Source organism: Rhinoraja longicauda, chromosome 1 (genome assembly GCF_053455715.1).
Source record: "Rhinoraja longicauda isolate Sanriku21f chromosome 1, sRhiLon1.1, whole genome shotgun sequence".
In the NCBI taxonomy this organism is placed as follows: Eukaryota; Metazoa; Chordata; class Chondrichthyes; order Rajiformes; family Arhynchobatidae; genus Rhinoraja; species Rhinoraja longicauda.
Genome location: NC_135953.1, coordinates 85,330,612 through 85,347,849, shown reverse-complemented (window position 1 = coordinate 85,347,849; position 17,238 = coordinate 85,330,612). Strand labels below are relative to the sequence as shown.

Below are 17,238 nucleotides of genomic sequence, written 5' to 3'. Positions count from 1 at the left end.
TTTGCATGGCACAATTAGACCAACAGTAATTCAGGAAGGAACAGTGAAGCATAGAGAAACAGCAGTTGCAGGAGATTCTGTACAACTGTTCATTTTATAATCTCTTCCTGCTGCCAGGATAGAGGATGCAGAATATTCCGCAGGCTGAAGAAATGATCTAGAATTGTTCGTTTTGAGCACCACAATGAACGAAGAAGGGAAGGATTGAAATATTGCAGTAAGATATTCAGGGGCTAGAGAGGAAATAAAATAGGGCCCCAAAAGATTATATTTTTTAAATTATTCCCAAAGTCACGGTTCAACAAGAACAGAAATGGAAACAGAAAGTAGAATCATGTGTATCTTGAATCATAGTACAAAAGCGAGTCATTCAGATTTTTTATTACTGGGAACCAGTTTTGGGACTGCAAGGACCTCTTCACGATGGATGGGTTCCCAGCAATTCGACTGGGATAAGTGATTTTGCAGTGGGATCATTGTGTTGTATTTGGAAAGTATTTAAAGTGAATGGGTGGGAGTGGGAGGGATTAGGAGTGTAAGATGGCGCTAAGTAAAATATATCATTAATAGGAGAAGATTAAAAGACATCAAGAAAGATTTTGAATACATATTAGCAAATGTACAAAATGTGATTAATAATGTTAAAGCCATGTGAAAATGTGGTAAAATGACAATAATTGAAGTATGACTCAGAAAAATAGTAGAAATGACTATGGATACATGCATTCACAAAATGTAGGAAGTGTCAGTATTCACCTGTGCTGTACTCTTCTATGTTCTATTTTATAATCTGAGGGTGCAATTGTCATTTGTGTTTGTTTTACACGTGTGATTTTCTTTTGTATTAATTTAACTCCTCTTCAATCAATAAATGTTTATTCGTTTAGATACTGTGATTGCTTTGCAAATGGAGAGTTTTGCAATAGTTGCAATTGTACCAACTGTTTTAACAATCTGGATCATGAAGCTGAGCGGCTTAAAGCAATTAAGGTGAGTGAGATTCTTTAAAGTACCTCTAATATAGAGGTGTATTTAATGTTACATTTTCAAGACATTCTTGGGGTTTGTTCCACCATTAACCAATTTTTCACCATGTTTGCCTGACCCAACATTACCAATTGTAGAGTGTCTTACAATCATCATTATATTTTGCCACCTTATTGACACCTCCCCCAATAAAGCCGCAGAACACAGGTAAAGATGCACAGGTAAAGGTACACATGTGCCTAACAGAAGATTAAGCTTGCTTGTAATTTTCCTATAACTGACAAGCAAAAAAGTACTCATGAAAATTGGGTGCTTGGACTGGGTATCATGGAGTGCATGGAACCCTTGAATTTGTCTCTGCAGAATAACAGTCCCTATAGAAAAAAAAGATATTAATTGTAAGTTATACAGCAGAAGAGTAGAAAAACTAAATGTGCTACTGTGGTAATGTTCATTTTTCCAGCTGAGTCATTTGCAGTTTTGTGACTGAACATAACCTAAAAACAAAATGCATTTGTGGACGATGGATCGGACATTCTCTTCCCTTAGTTTGGAAATCAAGTTTCTTTAATCTTTTGGTGCAGTTTCTATCTCTTAAAAAACCCTGAATCTCACTTATTTTATTAACATACAACTTTCCAGATTAAGTACATGAAGCTGCTTAAGAGGATTACATGCTTATTGATTGTCTTCTGCTTCCTGCCAGCAGATTTTGAAGGCTACTTCACACTCACATGAGACAAAATATTAGAGAACTCCAGCACATTCATATGTGTTGTATTAATGCCATGATACCATTTACAAATTGCTTGTTCTTTTCATCCTTTTAGAATTTACTATTTCTCTATAAATTGACTGCAAGTTAATTTACAGTGCATTCAGAAAGTATTCAGACCCCTTCACTTTTTCCACATTTTGTTATGTTACAGCCTTATTTTAAAATGGATTAAATTATTTTTTTTATCATCAATCTACACACAATAACCCACATTAAAAAAGCAAAAACGTAACGTAACAAAATGTGGAACAAGTGAAGGGGTCTGAATACTTTCTGAATGCACTGTAGCTGTGGGTGACGTTAATAAAGCATTTTTGCCAAATACGCTTCATTTGGGCACTGTTTCCTCATGTTTGTTGCGTAAAATCAAAATCTTCCAATATCCAAAATTTGGCACACTTTAGACTAAAATCTCGCTGGATTTTGGACCACCTATAAAATAAAGATGGAAAAATATGTTTGCACCTACCAAATATTCTTCCTCTTATTCACTTCCGAACTAATGTCAGGCACTTCTGGCTGGCTCAGACTGACTCGGAACATGGGAATCTTTGAGCATTATTCCGTAAATGAACTAACTAAGCTAAACCTTAAACAATGTCATGTATTTAAACAACAGGTTTTTGGGCATTGAACCTGTGTTCAATTGACAAACTTTTGTCAGCGAGGAATGATTAAAATGTTGTCATTTTTATCTTATATTGTGAATGTAATATTCATATAGCTGTGATAACAATCCTTTGTCAGAATTAATAATGTTGTGCATTTAAATTATTGCTATAATCCAAAGTCCTGGACTAATAGCTCAATGGAACAGTATGTTTTTAAATTTTAAGTTGTCTACCTTCAAACACCTGTCGTGTTTGAAGGTAGACAAATCTCCGGGGCCTGATCAGATATATCCGAGGACATTGTGGGAAACTAGAGAGGAAATTGCGGGAGCCCTGGTTGAAATTTATGAGTCGTCCTTCAATACAGGAGAGGTGCCAGAGGATTGGAGGGTGGCAAATGTTGTGCCTCTTTTCAAGAAGGGCTGCAGGGAAAATGCTGGGAACTATAGGCTGGTGAGTTTCACATCTGTAGTTGGTATGTTACTGGAGAGTATTCTGAGGGATAGGATATACAGGCATTTGGATGGGCAAGGGCTGATTAAGGACAGTCAGCATGGTTTTGTATGTGGGAGGTCGTGTCTCAAATCTGACTTTTTTGAAAACGTGCGCAGAAGGTTGATGAGGGCAGAGCTGTAGATGTTGTATACATGGAGTTTAGTAAGGCATTCGACAAGGTGATGCATGGTAGGCTGCTCTGGAAGGTTAGATCTCATGGGATCCAAGGAGAGATAGCTGAATGGATAGCAAATTGGCTCCATGAAAGGAAGCAGAGGGTGATGGTGGAAGGTTGCTTCTCAGAATGGCTTGTGGCTAGTGGTGTGCCACAGGGTTCGGTGGTGGGCCCGTTACTGTTTGTCATCTACATCAATGATTTGGATGAGAACATATAGGGCAAGATTAGCAAGTTTGCTGATGATACAAAAGTTAGTGGTTTTGCAGATAGTGAAGATGGTTGTGAAAGATTGCAACAGAATCTGGATAAATTGGCCAAGTGGGCGGAGGAATTGGTTGATTGAATTTAATACAGAGAAGTGTGAGGTGTTGCATTTTGGGACGTCGAACAAGGGCAGGACCTACCCAGTAAATGGAAGGCCTCTGGGTAGTGTAGAGCAGAGGGATCTAGGAGTACAGGTGCATGGTTCCTTGAAGGTCGAGTTGCAGGTAGATAAGGTGGTCAAAAAGGCTTTTGCCACTTTGGCCTTCATCAGTGAGAGTATGGAGTATAGAAGTTGGGAGGTCGTGTTGCAGTTGTATAAGACGTTGGCGAGACCGCATTTAGAATATTGTGTTCAGTTCTGGGCACCATGTTATAGGAAAGATATTATCAAGCTTGAAAGGGTTCAGAAAGGATTTACGAGGACGTTGCCAGGTCTAGAGGGTGTGAGCTATTGGGAGAGGTTGAATAGGCTGGGTCTCTATTCCATGGAGCGCAGGAGGATAAGGGGAGATCTTATAGAGGTATTCAAAATCATGGGAGGAATAGATCGGGTAGATGCACAGAGTCGTTTACCCAGAGTAGTGGAATCGAGGGCCAGCGGACATAGGTTCATGGTGAAGGGGAAAAGATTTAATAGGAATCCGAGGGGTAACTTTTTCACACAGAGGGTGGTGGGTGTATGGAACAAGCTGCCAGAAGAGGTAGTTGAGGCTGGGACTATCCCCTCATTTAAAAAACAGTTGGATAGGACAGGTTTGAAGGATTATGGACCAAGCGCAGTCAAGCGGGACTTGGGTAGCTGGGACATTGTTGGCCGGTGTGGACGAGTTGGGCGAAGGGCCTGTTTCCACACTGTATCAATCTATGACTGTGACTCTGTCTGGAATTTAAAAATAGATATCAACAAGAATGACAAGGAAGCTGTTGACTGTTTTGCACAGCACTACTTTCTGTTCATACCGGCCATCTCATGCTTCCGGTTTCATGTCATTATAATTCTCCTCCCAACTTCCACGCCAACCTGAGTGTCCTCTGCCTTTGCCATAGCTGCGGAGAGGCCAAATGCAAATTGGAAGAACTACATCTCATTTTTGCTTGGAGAGTTTACAATCCAGTGGTATGAACAATGCATTTCCAATTTTGGCTAATCCACACCTCTCGTGTTCTTCCAGTAACTCTTGCCTCTCCATGTTGGCTTCCTCTCCCTTTATTCACTTTTCCATCCCCTCTCCTACCTGGATCTATCTCCCCTTCTCTTCTCTCCTCCTCGACACACAAACTCACCTGGTTCTACCCATCACCTATTGGGTCCTGTCCTTCCCGTCACACTGCTATTATATGCAGGCAATCTTTCCTCTTCCCTCTCAGTTCTGATGCACTGTCTTGACCACAAGTGTCAACAGCAATTTTGATAGCAAAGTTGAAGGAAAAGGGGCTGCAGCATTTTGTAGTCATCTGGCATTTTCTTATTTCCAAATGCTCCGTCTGCTCTTTCCTCTCCAGGCATGTCTCGACAGAAATCCAGAAGCATTTAAGCCAAAAATTGGAAAAGGCAAAGAAGGTGAATCTGACAGACGACATAGTAAAGGATGCAACTGCAAGAGGTCAGGGTGCTTGAAAAATTATTGTGAATGCTATGAGGTAAGAATGATTGCGAGGGATTTTATTCTTAATTCCTATCACTTCAATTTGTTTCAAGCCCAACATTTATTTAACGTCCGAAAGAAACCAAGATCTCAATTCTCAGTTTAAGTTTGTTTTTCAGTGAACATCTAGAAATTTGTTTTGTCCTTCCAACATTTATTTCTGTTTCTTTCCTGATTTCTCTTGAGGTAAAATCTGGCGACCCTCGAGTACTTTTCCAAATGGTATACATCCTGTGAGCTTAATGGAGTTTGTTGATAGTTTAATGGGTGTCATAGTTGAGCTGAATCCGAGCCTTGCCTGACATCTACCCCTCACAGAACGATGGAATAATGACCAAGGTGAAACTTCCAAGTGATTTTTCTTTACCTAGACTAGGGGTGATTAGTCTAATTGTAAATCTGCTATTTCAAGAACTTAACTTAACAAAGTCTAAAAAATTCAATTGTGTTGAAGAATCGCAAGGAGTTCTAATTGTATCATGTCCATAACTTTTCTCCTTTGCCACGTTACTTGACAGTAATGTTGCACAAACAGCCATTCTGTCCAACTGCTTGCAATCCTTGATGCTCAGAATAAGCCTCCTCCCACCTCACTAACAACATCAGTATGTTCAGTAATTCTGAGTGCACCTATTCATCATCCCTTCCAGTCCACCTGTGGTTTCTTCTGTGTGCTGAATTCTGCACACTTTGGGTTAAATCTCAACCGGTTAAGAATGGTAATGTGCAACAGCATGGGAGAGCTGGAACCATGACAGTAAAAACAAAAACAAACTTGACCAGAAATTATTCCAGAAATAGTCTGAATGCAGGTCAAGAATGACTATTTGAGTAAGCTGATGAATTGCTCATATTATTGTCCTAAACCCACTATACAAATGTATAACCTAAGAGGCAACTTCAAAATGATAAATTCTCGTTTTCCAAAGCTAATACTGAAACACCAGATTGACTCACTTTATATCAATGTTACATTGCATTTAATAGTTGTCTTTCCAAGTGATAATTAATCCATCAACGAATAATTTTAATTTTCATTGGACTTTTAATATGGTAATTGAGTCGCAAGGGAGTCATAGAAGATAGACATAAAATGCTGGAGTAACTCAGCAGGACAGGCAGCATCTCTGGATAGAAGGAATGGGTAACATTTCTGGTCGAGACCCTTCAGTCACGACCCGAAACGTCCAGCATTTTGTGTCTGTCTTTGGTGTAAATCAGCATCTGCAGTTCCTTCCTACGCATAGAGTCTGAGCTATACAGTACAGAAGCAGGACCTTCGTCCTAGCTCATCCATGCCAAACAAGTTGTCTAACTAAGCTAGTCCCATTTGCCTGCACCTGATCCATATCCCTCCAAATCTTTACTATCCATGTACTTGCCTAATTGTATTTGGCTCAACCACTTCCTCTGACAATCGATTGCTGAATCGGATAGTGTTGTCCAAAAGCATTGTTGGATCATTTTTGAGAATCTTAACAGAAAGATTTAACGGTATTTTGCGACACCTCTTGCTGTCCCCGTCCCCACCAAAGCACGGTGGCGCATCAGTAGAGTTGCTGCCTTGCAGCACCGGAGACCCGGGTTCGATCCCGACTATGGGTGCTGTCTCTATGGAGTTTGTGCGTTCTCCCCGTAACCGTGTGGGTATTCTCCGAGATCTTCAGTTTCCTCCCACACTCCAAAGGTATGTCGGTAAATTGGTTTGGTAAATGTAAAAATTGTCCTTAATGTGTTTAGGACAGTGTTAATGTGTGGGGATTGCTGGTCGGTGTGGACTCGGTGGGCCGAAAGGCCTGTTTCCGCGCTGTATTTCTAAACTAAACTAAATGAAACATTTAGTTCACCTCCTCCAACCTCATCTATTGCATCCGCTGCTCTAGATGTCAACTTATTTATATCGGCGAAACCAAGCGCAGGCTCGGCGATCGCTTCACTGAACACCTGCGCTCGGTCCGCATTAATGCAACTGATCTCCCGGTGGCCCAGCACTTTAACTCCCCCTCCCATTCCCAGTCTGACCTCTCTGTCATGGGCCTCCTCCAGTGCCATAGTGAGGCCCGCCGGAAATTGGAGGAGCAGCACCTCATATTTCGCCTGGGCAGTTTGCAGCCCGGTAGTATGAACGTCGACTTCTCCAACTTCAGATAGCTCCTCTGTCCTCCCCTTCCCCTCCTCCTTCCCAGATCTCCCTCTATCTTCCTGTCTCCACCTATATCCTTCCTTTGTCCCACCCCCGACATCAGTCTGAAGAAGGGTCTCGACCCGAAACGTCACCCATTCCTTCTCTCCCGAGATGCTGCCTGACCTGCTGAGTTACTCCAGCATTTTGTGAATAAATGAAAGATTATTGTATTCATACTACAGAAGGTCAGAAATGGCCATTTTAATTGAGTGACATTGGGAGCCATGAGTTGGCATAAATAATCCATGGTCAATTTGGGTGGACACTAAAACAAAAACAAGACAATAATGTCATAGGAGAGAAACAGGAATGTGAGGTGAGAGCATAAGGAATCGCAATTCTAAAACTATGGCCGCATGTGTGGAGCGGATATTGATCACAGAATCGTTGAGACTCTTGAAAGAGTGCTCAACAGTGTTAAGTTTAAGATAGTGATGAATGTACAAGGTGTGCATAATACATTTGTGAATGGCAACAATTATTAACTTACACGTGGTTTAGAGTATTTGATTCTTTTCGTCTCTGTTCTGCAGATGATCATGATATTTTTAAAGCAGCAATCAATGAATATAGTGTCACTTTCTTAGCATTTGTTCCACATGTCTACTGTGTGGTGTAAAAATTTATCTTCGAACTTAGGATTTGTTAATGTCAAACCTGTTTCCTTTTGTTTAAGTCAAATAGGCTGCTTTCCTCATGCCTTTTTGTCCTCTTAATCTTTCATCCAAATAAATGATACATTTAATTAAAGAAACATAAATAGGATAATTCTGAATCTGTTCCCCTTGTCTGACTATTTTTCTTCCATGACTGGAAATGAAAATGGTAGATCCTCTTCTGTTGGTCTTTTTGAATGGGTCTAAAAATCCTTGTCACTTAACGTCTTTAAGGCCAATTTTTGTCTATATTTTACACATAAACTACACGTAATACATAAATTATATAAAATGCTGCACATGAGTGAATTTAAAACATTTCCTCTTTTAAAATAAATATTTAGTGAAGGATCAAGAGAGTTTAATTGTCATATGTGCTGACAATAGAACATTACATTTCTGATAATATCTGATAATACACACTGATAATGTATAATAGTAAAATATAATTAATAACCTTAATATTTGTTCAAAAACGGAAGTTCTTAGTGCCACAAAGCTAGTCCATAGAAGTTTATAGTTTTCTCTGCATATTTTTACTTTTCAGGCAAAAATCATGTGTTCATCAATTTGTAAGTGTATCGGCTGTAAAAACTTTGAGGAGAGTCCTGAACGGAAGACGCTAATGCATTTGGCAGATGCTGCAGAAGTTCGTGTACAGCAGCAAACTGCGGCAAAGACCAAGCTCTCATCGCAGATGTCTGATCTACTCACCAGAACCACACCAGCTGTCACAAGCAGTGGGGGAAAGTAGGTGGATCTCCAATTTCGGATCATGATGAGGATCAGCTTTTAGATTGCAGATTTTAAAAAATGTGTTCATGGAATTGCAGAGAATTACCACATAACATGCAGTTCTTTGCTGTATTGTATGTATGCCAACCAAAGAGATAAGCAACTTAGATTAATCTCACATCCTGGCTCCTTTACCCTGTGGACCAGTTGTTTCATCGAGTAGTTTGGATGCCTTTTAAAATTTGAGGATTTCTGCCTCTTCCATCCATCCAGCAGCAGGTTCAAGAGCCCCAAGCTTCCTGCTGCGTCCTCACGACAATAAAACGCAGACTCGCCAAAATCTCGTCATTCACGTTTATGCAGCCTTATCTCCCCAATCACCAATATAGGCGACACTCCAACCAAATGGAAGGAGTGGTTGCGTCCCTAAACAACTGTCCGTATCGCAGTTTTGCATAACTCAAAGCCATGCCATCTGCGCAGATGGAAAGGAGTACGTGATGAAAATCAAATTATGCATATTTCTTTAATTTTTTTTCCCCCGACATTCCACGAGAATGAATAATATTCCGTATCTCAAATTTTTGGCTGAAAATTTGTGAATTCTGTAAGAGTAAATGTCTGTTACCTGAATGGCTGCAACATAGCAGACACAAGGAAATGCAGATTCTGGTTTACAAAAGAAGACACAGTATTGGAGTAACTCAGTGGGTCAGGCAGCTTCTCTGGAGAATGTGAATCGGTGATGTTTTGGGTTAGGACTCTTCAGTCTGAAGAAGTCTTGCGTTCAGGCATCCTACCTTACATTGTATATTCTCAAAAATCCATTTAGCACTGCTTTAGCCATCTATTCTGTGCGTTTGTTTCTTGTGGAATTTTTAAATCTCTTTCTATGCCTATTTGAAACCTGAGGCATCTTGAGCTGAACTTCTCATCATATGTCTCCATGAACAAACCTGCTGCGTGATGTGTGCTTCCTCGTGTCGTTTAATCTTTAATCCTTAATTTATCAGTTTGTGCGTGTCAATGACAAAGGTAGCAGTTATTGTCCATTCTTTTTGGCCTTGAAAAGGTGATGGTAAAATACAGTGGTAAACCACTGTAAATCTTTGGTGCGGGTATTGATTAATGTTGTAGGCAGAGAGTTCCAGAAATTGGAGCAAGAATAAATAGTGATATATTTTCAACCTTAGTGGGGAAGTACACTTGGTGGCATCTCCAAGCACCTGCTGTTCTAGTCCAACTTGGAAATGGAGGTCATTGGCTTGAGTGGTGGTGCTGGAGTATCCTTAGTGAGTCACTGTAGCGCTTTTTACAGATGGTACATCATTTCATGATGATGTGCATGTGCTCAAGCAGGTGAATGTTTAAGGTGGAGAATGGAGTGCCAATCTGTAGATCTTTGTCCTGGGTGGCATCAAGCTGCTTCAGAATTGTTGGAGCTACGCTCATCCAGACAAGTGAAGAGTAATCTGTCGTGCTCCTGAGTTGAGTATTGCAGACAGTAGAAAGGCTTTGAGATGTCAGGCGGTGAGTTACACAAGATACCCAATCTCTGACCTGCCTCTATAGCTATGGTGTTTGTGGTTGGGCTAGTTGAATTTTTGATTCATTGTGACCCCCACCAGGATGATGATGATGATGATGGACCTGAAGAAATGACAGACACTTCGAGAAGAAGGTCATTATCTTGCACTTGTAATGTGCAAATGTTACTTAGCACTTGTTAGTGTTCTAAAATGTTGCCTGGGTCTTGCTGGAAGCAAGTATATGCTGCTTTATTTGATAAGGAGTCGTGAAAGGAATCATCAGTGGACATCCTCGCTTCCGACTTTACAATGAAATGGAGGTTACTGATGCCCTAGGGAGGCAATTATAGCCAGGTCCAGGGGCTGTACTGATTGACCTCCAACAGCCAAAACAGCCTTTTGTGTGAAGTATGACCGATATTTTCCCCTTGATGCTCATTGATTTAGTGATCAAGTAATTGGTGAATGAGTTATAATTGTTCTCAATGATACCCTTCTTCATTTTTCTGAGGATTTGAGGCAAGGTTAACCTACTTGATTTTTCTTTGCCCTGGATTTTGTGGAATGGGTGAACTTGGGCAAGATAGATACCAGTTTTGGAAAGAACTGCAGATGCTGGTTTAAATCGAAGGCAGACACAAAATGCTGGAGTAACTCTGCGGGACAGGCAGCATCTCTGGAGAGAAGGAATGGGTGACGTTTTGGGTCGAGACCCTTCATCAGACTGATACCAGTGTTGGCTAAAGGCACAACTAGTTTTGGTCTTTAGCAATACAGCCAGGATGTTGTCCGATCCCATTGTGATTTGCGGTATCCTGTGCCCTCTGCCTTCTCTTGGTCTTAAGTAGGGTGAATTGAGTTGACTGAGAACTAGTTTTTGCAATCATGGGTGTTGAGTAGAAGCTGAGATGGATCATGACTTTATAACTATGACTCTATGACTATTGTTTGATTGGAACCTCTTTGTGAATGTGCCTAGTGAATGTTCTTTGACTTGCTTCCTATCCTCCACCTTCCAAAATCATAGTCCCATTTAAAACACATTTTTTACCTTGCATCAAATTCCAGTTCCATGGAGGAAGTTTTCTAAAAGTACTTTTAAAATATAAAAAACGACCAATGATTTCCTTTTGTCAGACTCTTAATTGTGATTTTTTTTTGTTACAGGATGCCTTTCACGTTTGTTACAAAGGAAGTAGCAGAAGCCACTTGTGAGTGTCTTCTTGCACAAGCTGAGGAAGGAGAGAAGAATAGCCAAACAAAAGCTGTCACTGAACATATGATTCTGGAAGAATTTGGTCGTTGCTTAATGCAGATTATAAACTCAGCGGGCAAAGCCAAAGGCGATGCTTGTACTCTTAGCTGCTGATCCATGTGTGCTTCACTGCAGGACTGAACAGGAAGAATCACTTGAAGAAATTCTACGATTTTAAAACAAAAATGCTTAACAGTTTTGTGCTTGCCATGTTTTACAGCTGTACGGTTAGCAAAGGCTTTCAATAAGTCAGATTATTTCTTGGCAGATTTTCTGCTATTTGTCTGACTACGGTGCCTTTTTAAAACTTAAATGCTTAGGATACAAAGTAGATTTTATGATGTAAATCAGTGTGAATATGCAAAACTTATGAAGGAGGCACAATTTTGATGCTTTTGGCGACATTTTACATATTTTGCATCCCTCTATGCAAGGCTGCTTTCTTTGTTGATCATCTGTCATCCAAAATGTTATGGTTTTGTTGATTATTCTGACCTTTCATCCCCCAGAATGATGACTGTCTTTTAGCCACAGGTACAAACTGTTTTGGAATTTAACAGTGGAAAATCTGAATACTGTACCTGCTGTTTAACAACCTCTCAGAAATGACTTTCTATAAAGGATCAAGTTTTTTGATGCAAGGACTGTTTTAAAAATGTTGGGACCTGAGGGTGGAAATTAGATTTTAATTGGCTGAAAAGCTTAGCATTATGTATGATTTTATTTGACAATGCAAATGTACACACCCCTCCTTTCGGGATACACCAATGATTGAGTCATCTGATCTGGAGCACAGTAAAAATCTGTTGACCTACAAGTACCATTTGCTAGTAATTGGTAGACTTAAGTGGTCCTTTATCACACGTGATCAACTCGAAGGTGAGCCTGTGGGAACTAGTGGTTATCGGCTCACTTGACCTTTTAAAACTTGTACTTCTGAGTAACCATACCTAAAAGCTGCCAATGGACAGGGCTACAGAATGGCACAAAAAAAGTGTGGAGAGAAGGAATTTCTACTCCTCCCACTTAAATTGCCTCTCTTGGACCTTTTTTGCCATGACAAGCTTTCATGCAGAAACACGGCTGGTTTCCTGCCAAAAGAGTAGATCAGAGTAATGAGGTATCTATGGTCTAGTTCAACAGCATTGGCCATGGCATTGAAGCAATCTCTCAACTAGGAATGGCTATCAAAAAAGGGAGAAATAAATGCAATGTAAACTGTTTTATCTGTCATACCTTGAGAGAAACTGTTTGTCAAATGTAGGTTATCCAACATTATGGAAAATAACACTTTTTTTAGGTAAGTATGTGTTACTTTCCAAAAAAGCATATTTGCAAGTCCTTTTTATGTTAAATTCTTCAACCACATAGAAAATTAGGATAGGAAATTTAAAAGGAGCATTGTTGACCTGAACATATTCATTAAAGTGACAGTGCAATATGCAGAAATTCATGACACTTTGTTTCTTAACCTCTAAATCCAGGCAAAGGGACCATTACCTTTTCTCAATTTGACCATTGAAACTCAGCAGTATCCTGTTTCTTTCAAAACAAAATAAAGTGCTTTCTAAAGTATTGATACATGATTTATTTGTGATATGCAGCTATAGAAAGACCTAATGGAGGTGTTGCCTGTTTAATATCAAGATTAAGCAGTCAGTTTAGCAAAACCAGTGTTCTCAGTGTCATAATCTTCACAAAAGCTTGTTAATTACTGCTATTTTCATATAACAAGGAATAGTCTGTTAACATGACAACAGATAAAAATGTTTTTAAAAATGTATTTTTACAGAATGTTAGAACAGGGTATTTGATGCTAATTAAAATCCATACTTGCCTTAGATTAATTATGACAGACCTTATGAGTGATGATGTATAAAATGTGTTTTAATGGACAACATGCTTCTCAAGCTTGTACTTTATCAGGTTTTAAGTGGGGATATGCATTGTCTTTCTCTGCTGTACCAGTGATTGGCGTGCTCTACTAATTTTGTATATACTGTTAATTTAGTCGCTGCAGCTGTATTATGTCTATTTAAATATTGAACACAAAAAACTTGGGCTAGGGGTTGACTTTTTTCTTATGTATTTTCCTGTACAGTTTCTTATCATTTATCCGTATTTCTTCATTCTTTGTGTAATACTATTTTCCTCACCCCAAACAAATACAATCCAGAAAGTTTTTAGCAACTGAAGTGTGCTTTATTTACATTACTTTCACCTTGTTTAATAATATCTGGATAAATAGATGTTATAATGAAATTTTTTAATTCATGGGTGCAAATTTCACACAATACTTTTAGTTGTGTTTTTTTAATTCCTATTGAACTACTCATAGCAACCAGATCAGAGAACACACGTAATAGGAGCAGAAAATGCTAGTGAGACTCAGTTGGTCAGGCAGGATCTGTGGGAAAAGAGAATTGATATTTCAGATTAATGTTATTTCATCAGGATGGTCATGAAGGAAGATCATCAACCTAATCTTTAACTCTGTTTCTCCCTCTAAAGGTACTGCCTGACCTGCTGAGTGCCTCCAACATTTTCTATTTTATGACTGATTTCCAACCCCAGCTATTATTTTTTTAAATATTCAGTGAACATTGGTGATTGTAAATATATTTTCAGTGCACTTCATTTTTCATATTTGAATATTTCTGACACTGGATTTAGAGTGCCCATGTAATATTAAGAAGCAGTGCATGTTTTTTTTAACTACTTGTAGAGATCCCAATAAATATAACCTTCTCAAAGATAATTATGCTACAATTTTTACAGTATTTTAATTGTGACAATATTCATAGTTAATTGGTTATTTCTAACATTATTATCAAATTCACAGCTTGATGAATCCCATGTAGCTAGATTTTAAATGTGTTTAAACAGAATGGTTAACTTTTTAAAAATATATCACATTGATCAATGATCAGCTTTTTACTATTGATGGCCTTTTTGTACATGGGCATTGATCACAAGAGGATAGAGAATGAACCCAAGATAACTGCAGTTTGTCGAATTCAGTTATAATATGTACAAGCTAAAATGATGTTAGCCCAAAATAGTTTAAGAAAGTAGTCTTATGGAGACCAAAATTATATATTTTAAGTATTGTCGGAAGGTTGCTATGTACTGAGGGTTTGGTACTCTGGAATCTGGTGGTATGGATCCTTTACTGTCTGATTTAGGTTTCAATTACTCAACTGCATTGCTATAGAGAAGAAATGAAAAGAGGCTAATGAAATCATAACTCATCTTCCTACTTGGTTACCTCCTAGCAACTGGCTGTGGGGCATTGGATGACACATAAGCAGGGGACTGAACCTTCACATTTGCAGTCTGCTCCCTCTAGTAAGAAAGTCTCACCTTCCTGAAAGTCAAATTGAATAAGATGTTTTGCAGTTTAGACTGCCGTTGTCTTTGGACTTTCTCTTTCAGATCGCTGCACATTATTTTCTACCCAAGGGAACAAGAAAATGGCTGTAGTTGCAAGTTGGGAGAAGTTTTGTTTCAGTGAGTTTCTTTACTGTTTCTCTGTTAAATCTCAAAACAAAAGGATGGGTTTCAACCCTCATCCTAAGACTCAAATTGTGTTATTTACTTATTAAATATTGTTTGCTTGTCCTATCTGGGTTTCTGTGATTTTAACATTTTAACCATGATGCCAAACCATATTGTTTTTCAGCACTGTGATCGTTGTCTTCTTGATCTCTGTCTTGTCCTATCTTTACCAGTGACTCTTGTCAAGATTACCTAGAGGTCTACCAGAATAGATGTAGCAAAGGCTCAGGACCAAAATGGTGGGTTGAAAATAGTTTCTATTAGTCTCATACAGAGTCTCTAAAGTAAAACTCACTTCAAAAATTATTCTAATATTGATGGTCCCAGGATTTTTTACATAATATAATCCTTCTTGACCATATTATTCTGTTGTCTTATTTTACTTTCATTAATATTAATTAGGAAATTCAGATTTCTCTTTAACCATAACCTTCATCAGGTTATCACCTCCTTTGAAGCATTCCAGATTTTCGAAATCACAATGACAGTGATTGTTCCATGTTGTTTATTTTTTGGAGATACATTTTAAGAAAAAGTATCAATGTTGATTAATGGACAAATTTATTGCCTGAATAAAGCTTGTCAGCTTGAAATCATAGCCTTGCTAGTTGCATTGTGAAATTGCGTGTGAGATATTAGAGGGGTAAAATATGACATTACGATTTTAATAATACAACATTAAGTGATATGAAGTGTTACAGTATAACTAATTGAGTGCACCAGCTATTTTATTAAAATTTAATTTTGTTCAGGAATATAACCGCAATTAGTCAAACTTAATGTTTATTTTTAAAGATTGCATATATATGGCCATTTCTGTTTCACACAATTTGAGGTAGTTAGAATTGGATTATGACATTGCAGAGTATAAGGTTCTATATTTCATTGTGGTTATCTCTCATCACCTGGATTTGAAGCTATTCTGAGGTTGTGATGCCAAGCTTTGTTTGTAGAATGTCCAAAACTATTTATAAACTGAAGTTGAACTCTTTTAATTAAGTTTTGTCAAAACATTAATACTTGCTCTCAGCTTGCATTTAATATACAAGTGCACCAGCAGCAGAGTTCAAGCTTGCATTGCACTATACAATCACATGGGGGGGGAATAGCAATTATTTCATACCATTAAAAGCAAAGAAATATAGCACAATACGTTTTCATTTTTTGCTGCTTATGTGTGCATTTTGAATAAATAAACATTGGCTGATATCTGTAATGTCATTGTTTTTGTTGCCTCTATCATTCTGTCTTTAAATTTATATATTCTGTGTTTTACTGAAACTGATGTATGTAGAATTGCTGTTGTTGCCCAAGAATGTTTTACTGCTGCAGTGTTTCATGACCTGGCTATCAATGTCAAACAGGTTCAACACTTTAATTTTTAGAGAAATCAGATGTAACTACCTAAGCATGGTATTTCTGATTTATCTTTATCATTTGCTCCCCTTCAGACATTTAAAGGGAATCTACACCACGTTAAACTGTACACAGACTAGCTAATTTTAAGGGATCTGCAGCAGTTTCCATTTCTTTTTTAAGTGGTGACTTGTGCAAAGGAAAGAAATCTTCACTTTGCTACCATGTGATTTAATTATAATTGACATATGGTTTTTAAGCAATGCCCTCACATGTCTTCTATTCATAGGACATCAGCATCTTAATCTAGGAAAAAAATTATGTTGCCGTGGTTTGAGCAAAATCAAACAAAAATGTTTCTCAAGTTACTTGATGATTTCACAATATTTTAAATCTAATTCTAAAGCTGTTTGTGTTAATTAATTTTACCTGTACTTATGTTGTAGCATCAGTTTTTTTGGGTTGTACTTTAATGCCAATTTTTATATATGGTAAATAGCTGCATTTATAATAAATGGTATCATTGGCCACTTGTTTTATTGTTCATTTGTCATGATTTCAACAATATGATACCAATTTTACTTTAGAAAGTTGATCTTCAAAACTTGCTTTTGGGATCCTCGCCTACAATCTGGAACAGTTGAATATAGGACATGACCAGAAGGTGCAAACAATGACTCAAGCTTTATATTTGAAAGGCCAGCCTGTTCTTCATTGTTAATGATGATCACAGATATGACATACTTCCAGAATTTTGTTAATTCCACCTTCCCAGCATGTCTCTCCATAAGAAAAGGGTCTCCTCTATTTAGTTCCTCCAAGAGACAATCAAAGGGAAACTTTTCTGCAGTGTGATGGAGGAGAAAAAGATTCTGACTGCCTATCTGATCTATGCCTCTCATTATTTTATATACTTCTACCAAGTCACCCCTCAACGTCTGTCATTCCAGAGAAACTCAACCAATTAAGGAATACATATCGAAAAGAATACCTTTCTATGTTACC

At 38.3% G+C, this 17,238-nt stretch overlaps 1 protein-coding gene across 4 annotated transcripts in view; it reads left to right on the top strand.

Annotated features, from left to right (window-relative positions):
• Positions 1-16,693, top strand: part of lin54 (lin-54 DREAM MuvB core complex component) — an 87,295-nt gene extending 70,602 nt beyond the window's left edge. For all 4 annotated transcript variants that reach the window (XM_078401438.1, XM_078401429.1, XM_078401419.1 and 1 more), the window contains 4 exons: positions 888-990; positions 4,817-4,954; positions 8,348-8,550; positions 11,232-16,693. In XM_078401438.1, coding sequence (XP_078257564.1) covers positions 888-990; positions 4,817-4,954; positions 8,348-8,550; positions 11,232-11,433 — 646 coding nt within the window. In that variant the 3' untranslated portion in view covers positions 11,434-16,693. The remainder of the gene's footprint in view (positions 1-887; positions 991-4,816; positions 4,955-8,347; positions 8,551-11,231) is intronic.
• Positions 16,694-17,238: the final 545 nt, after the last annotated feature.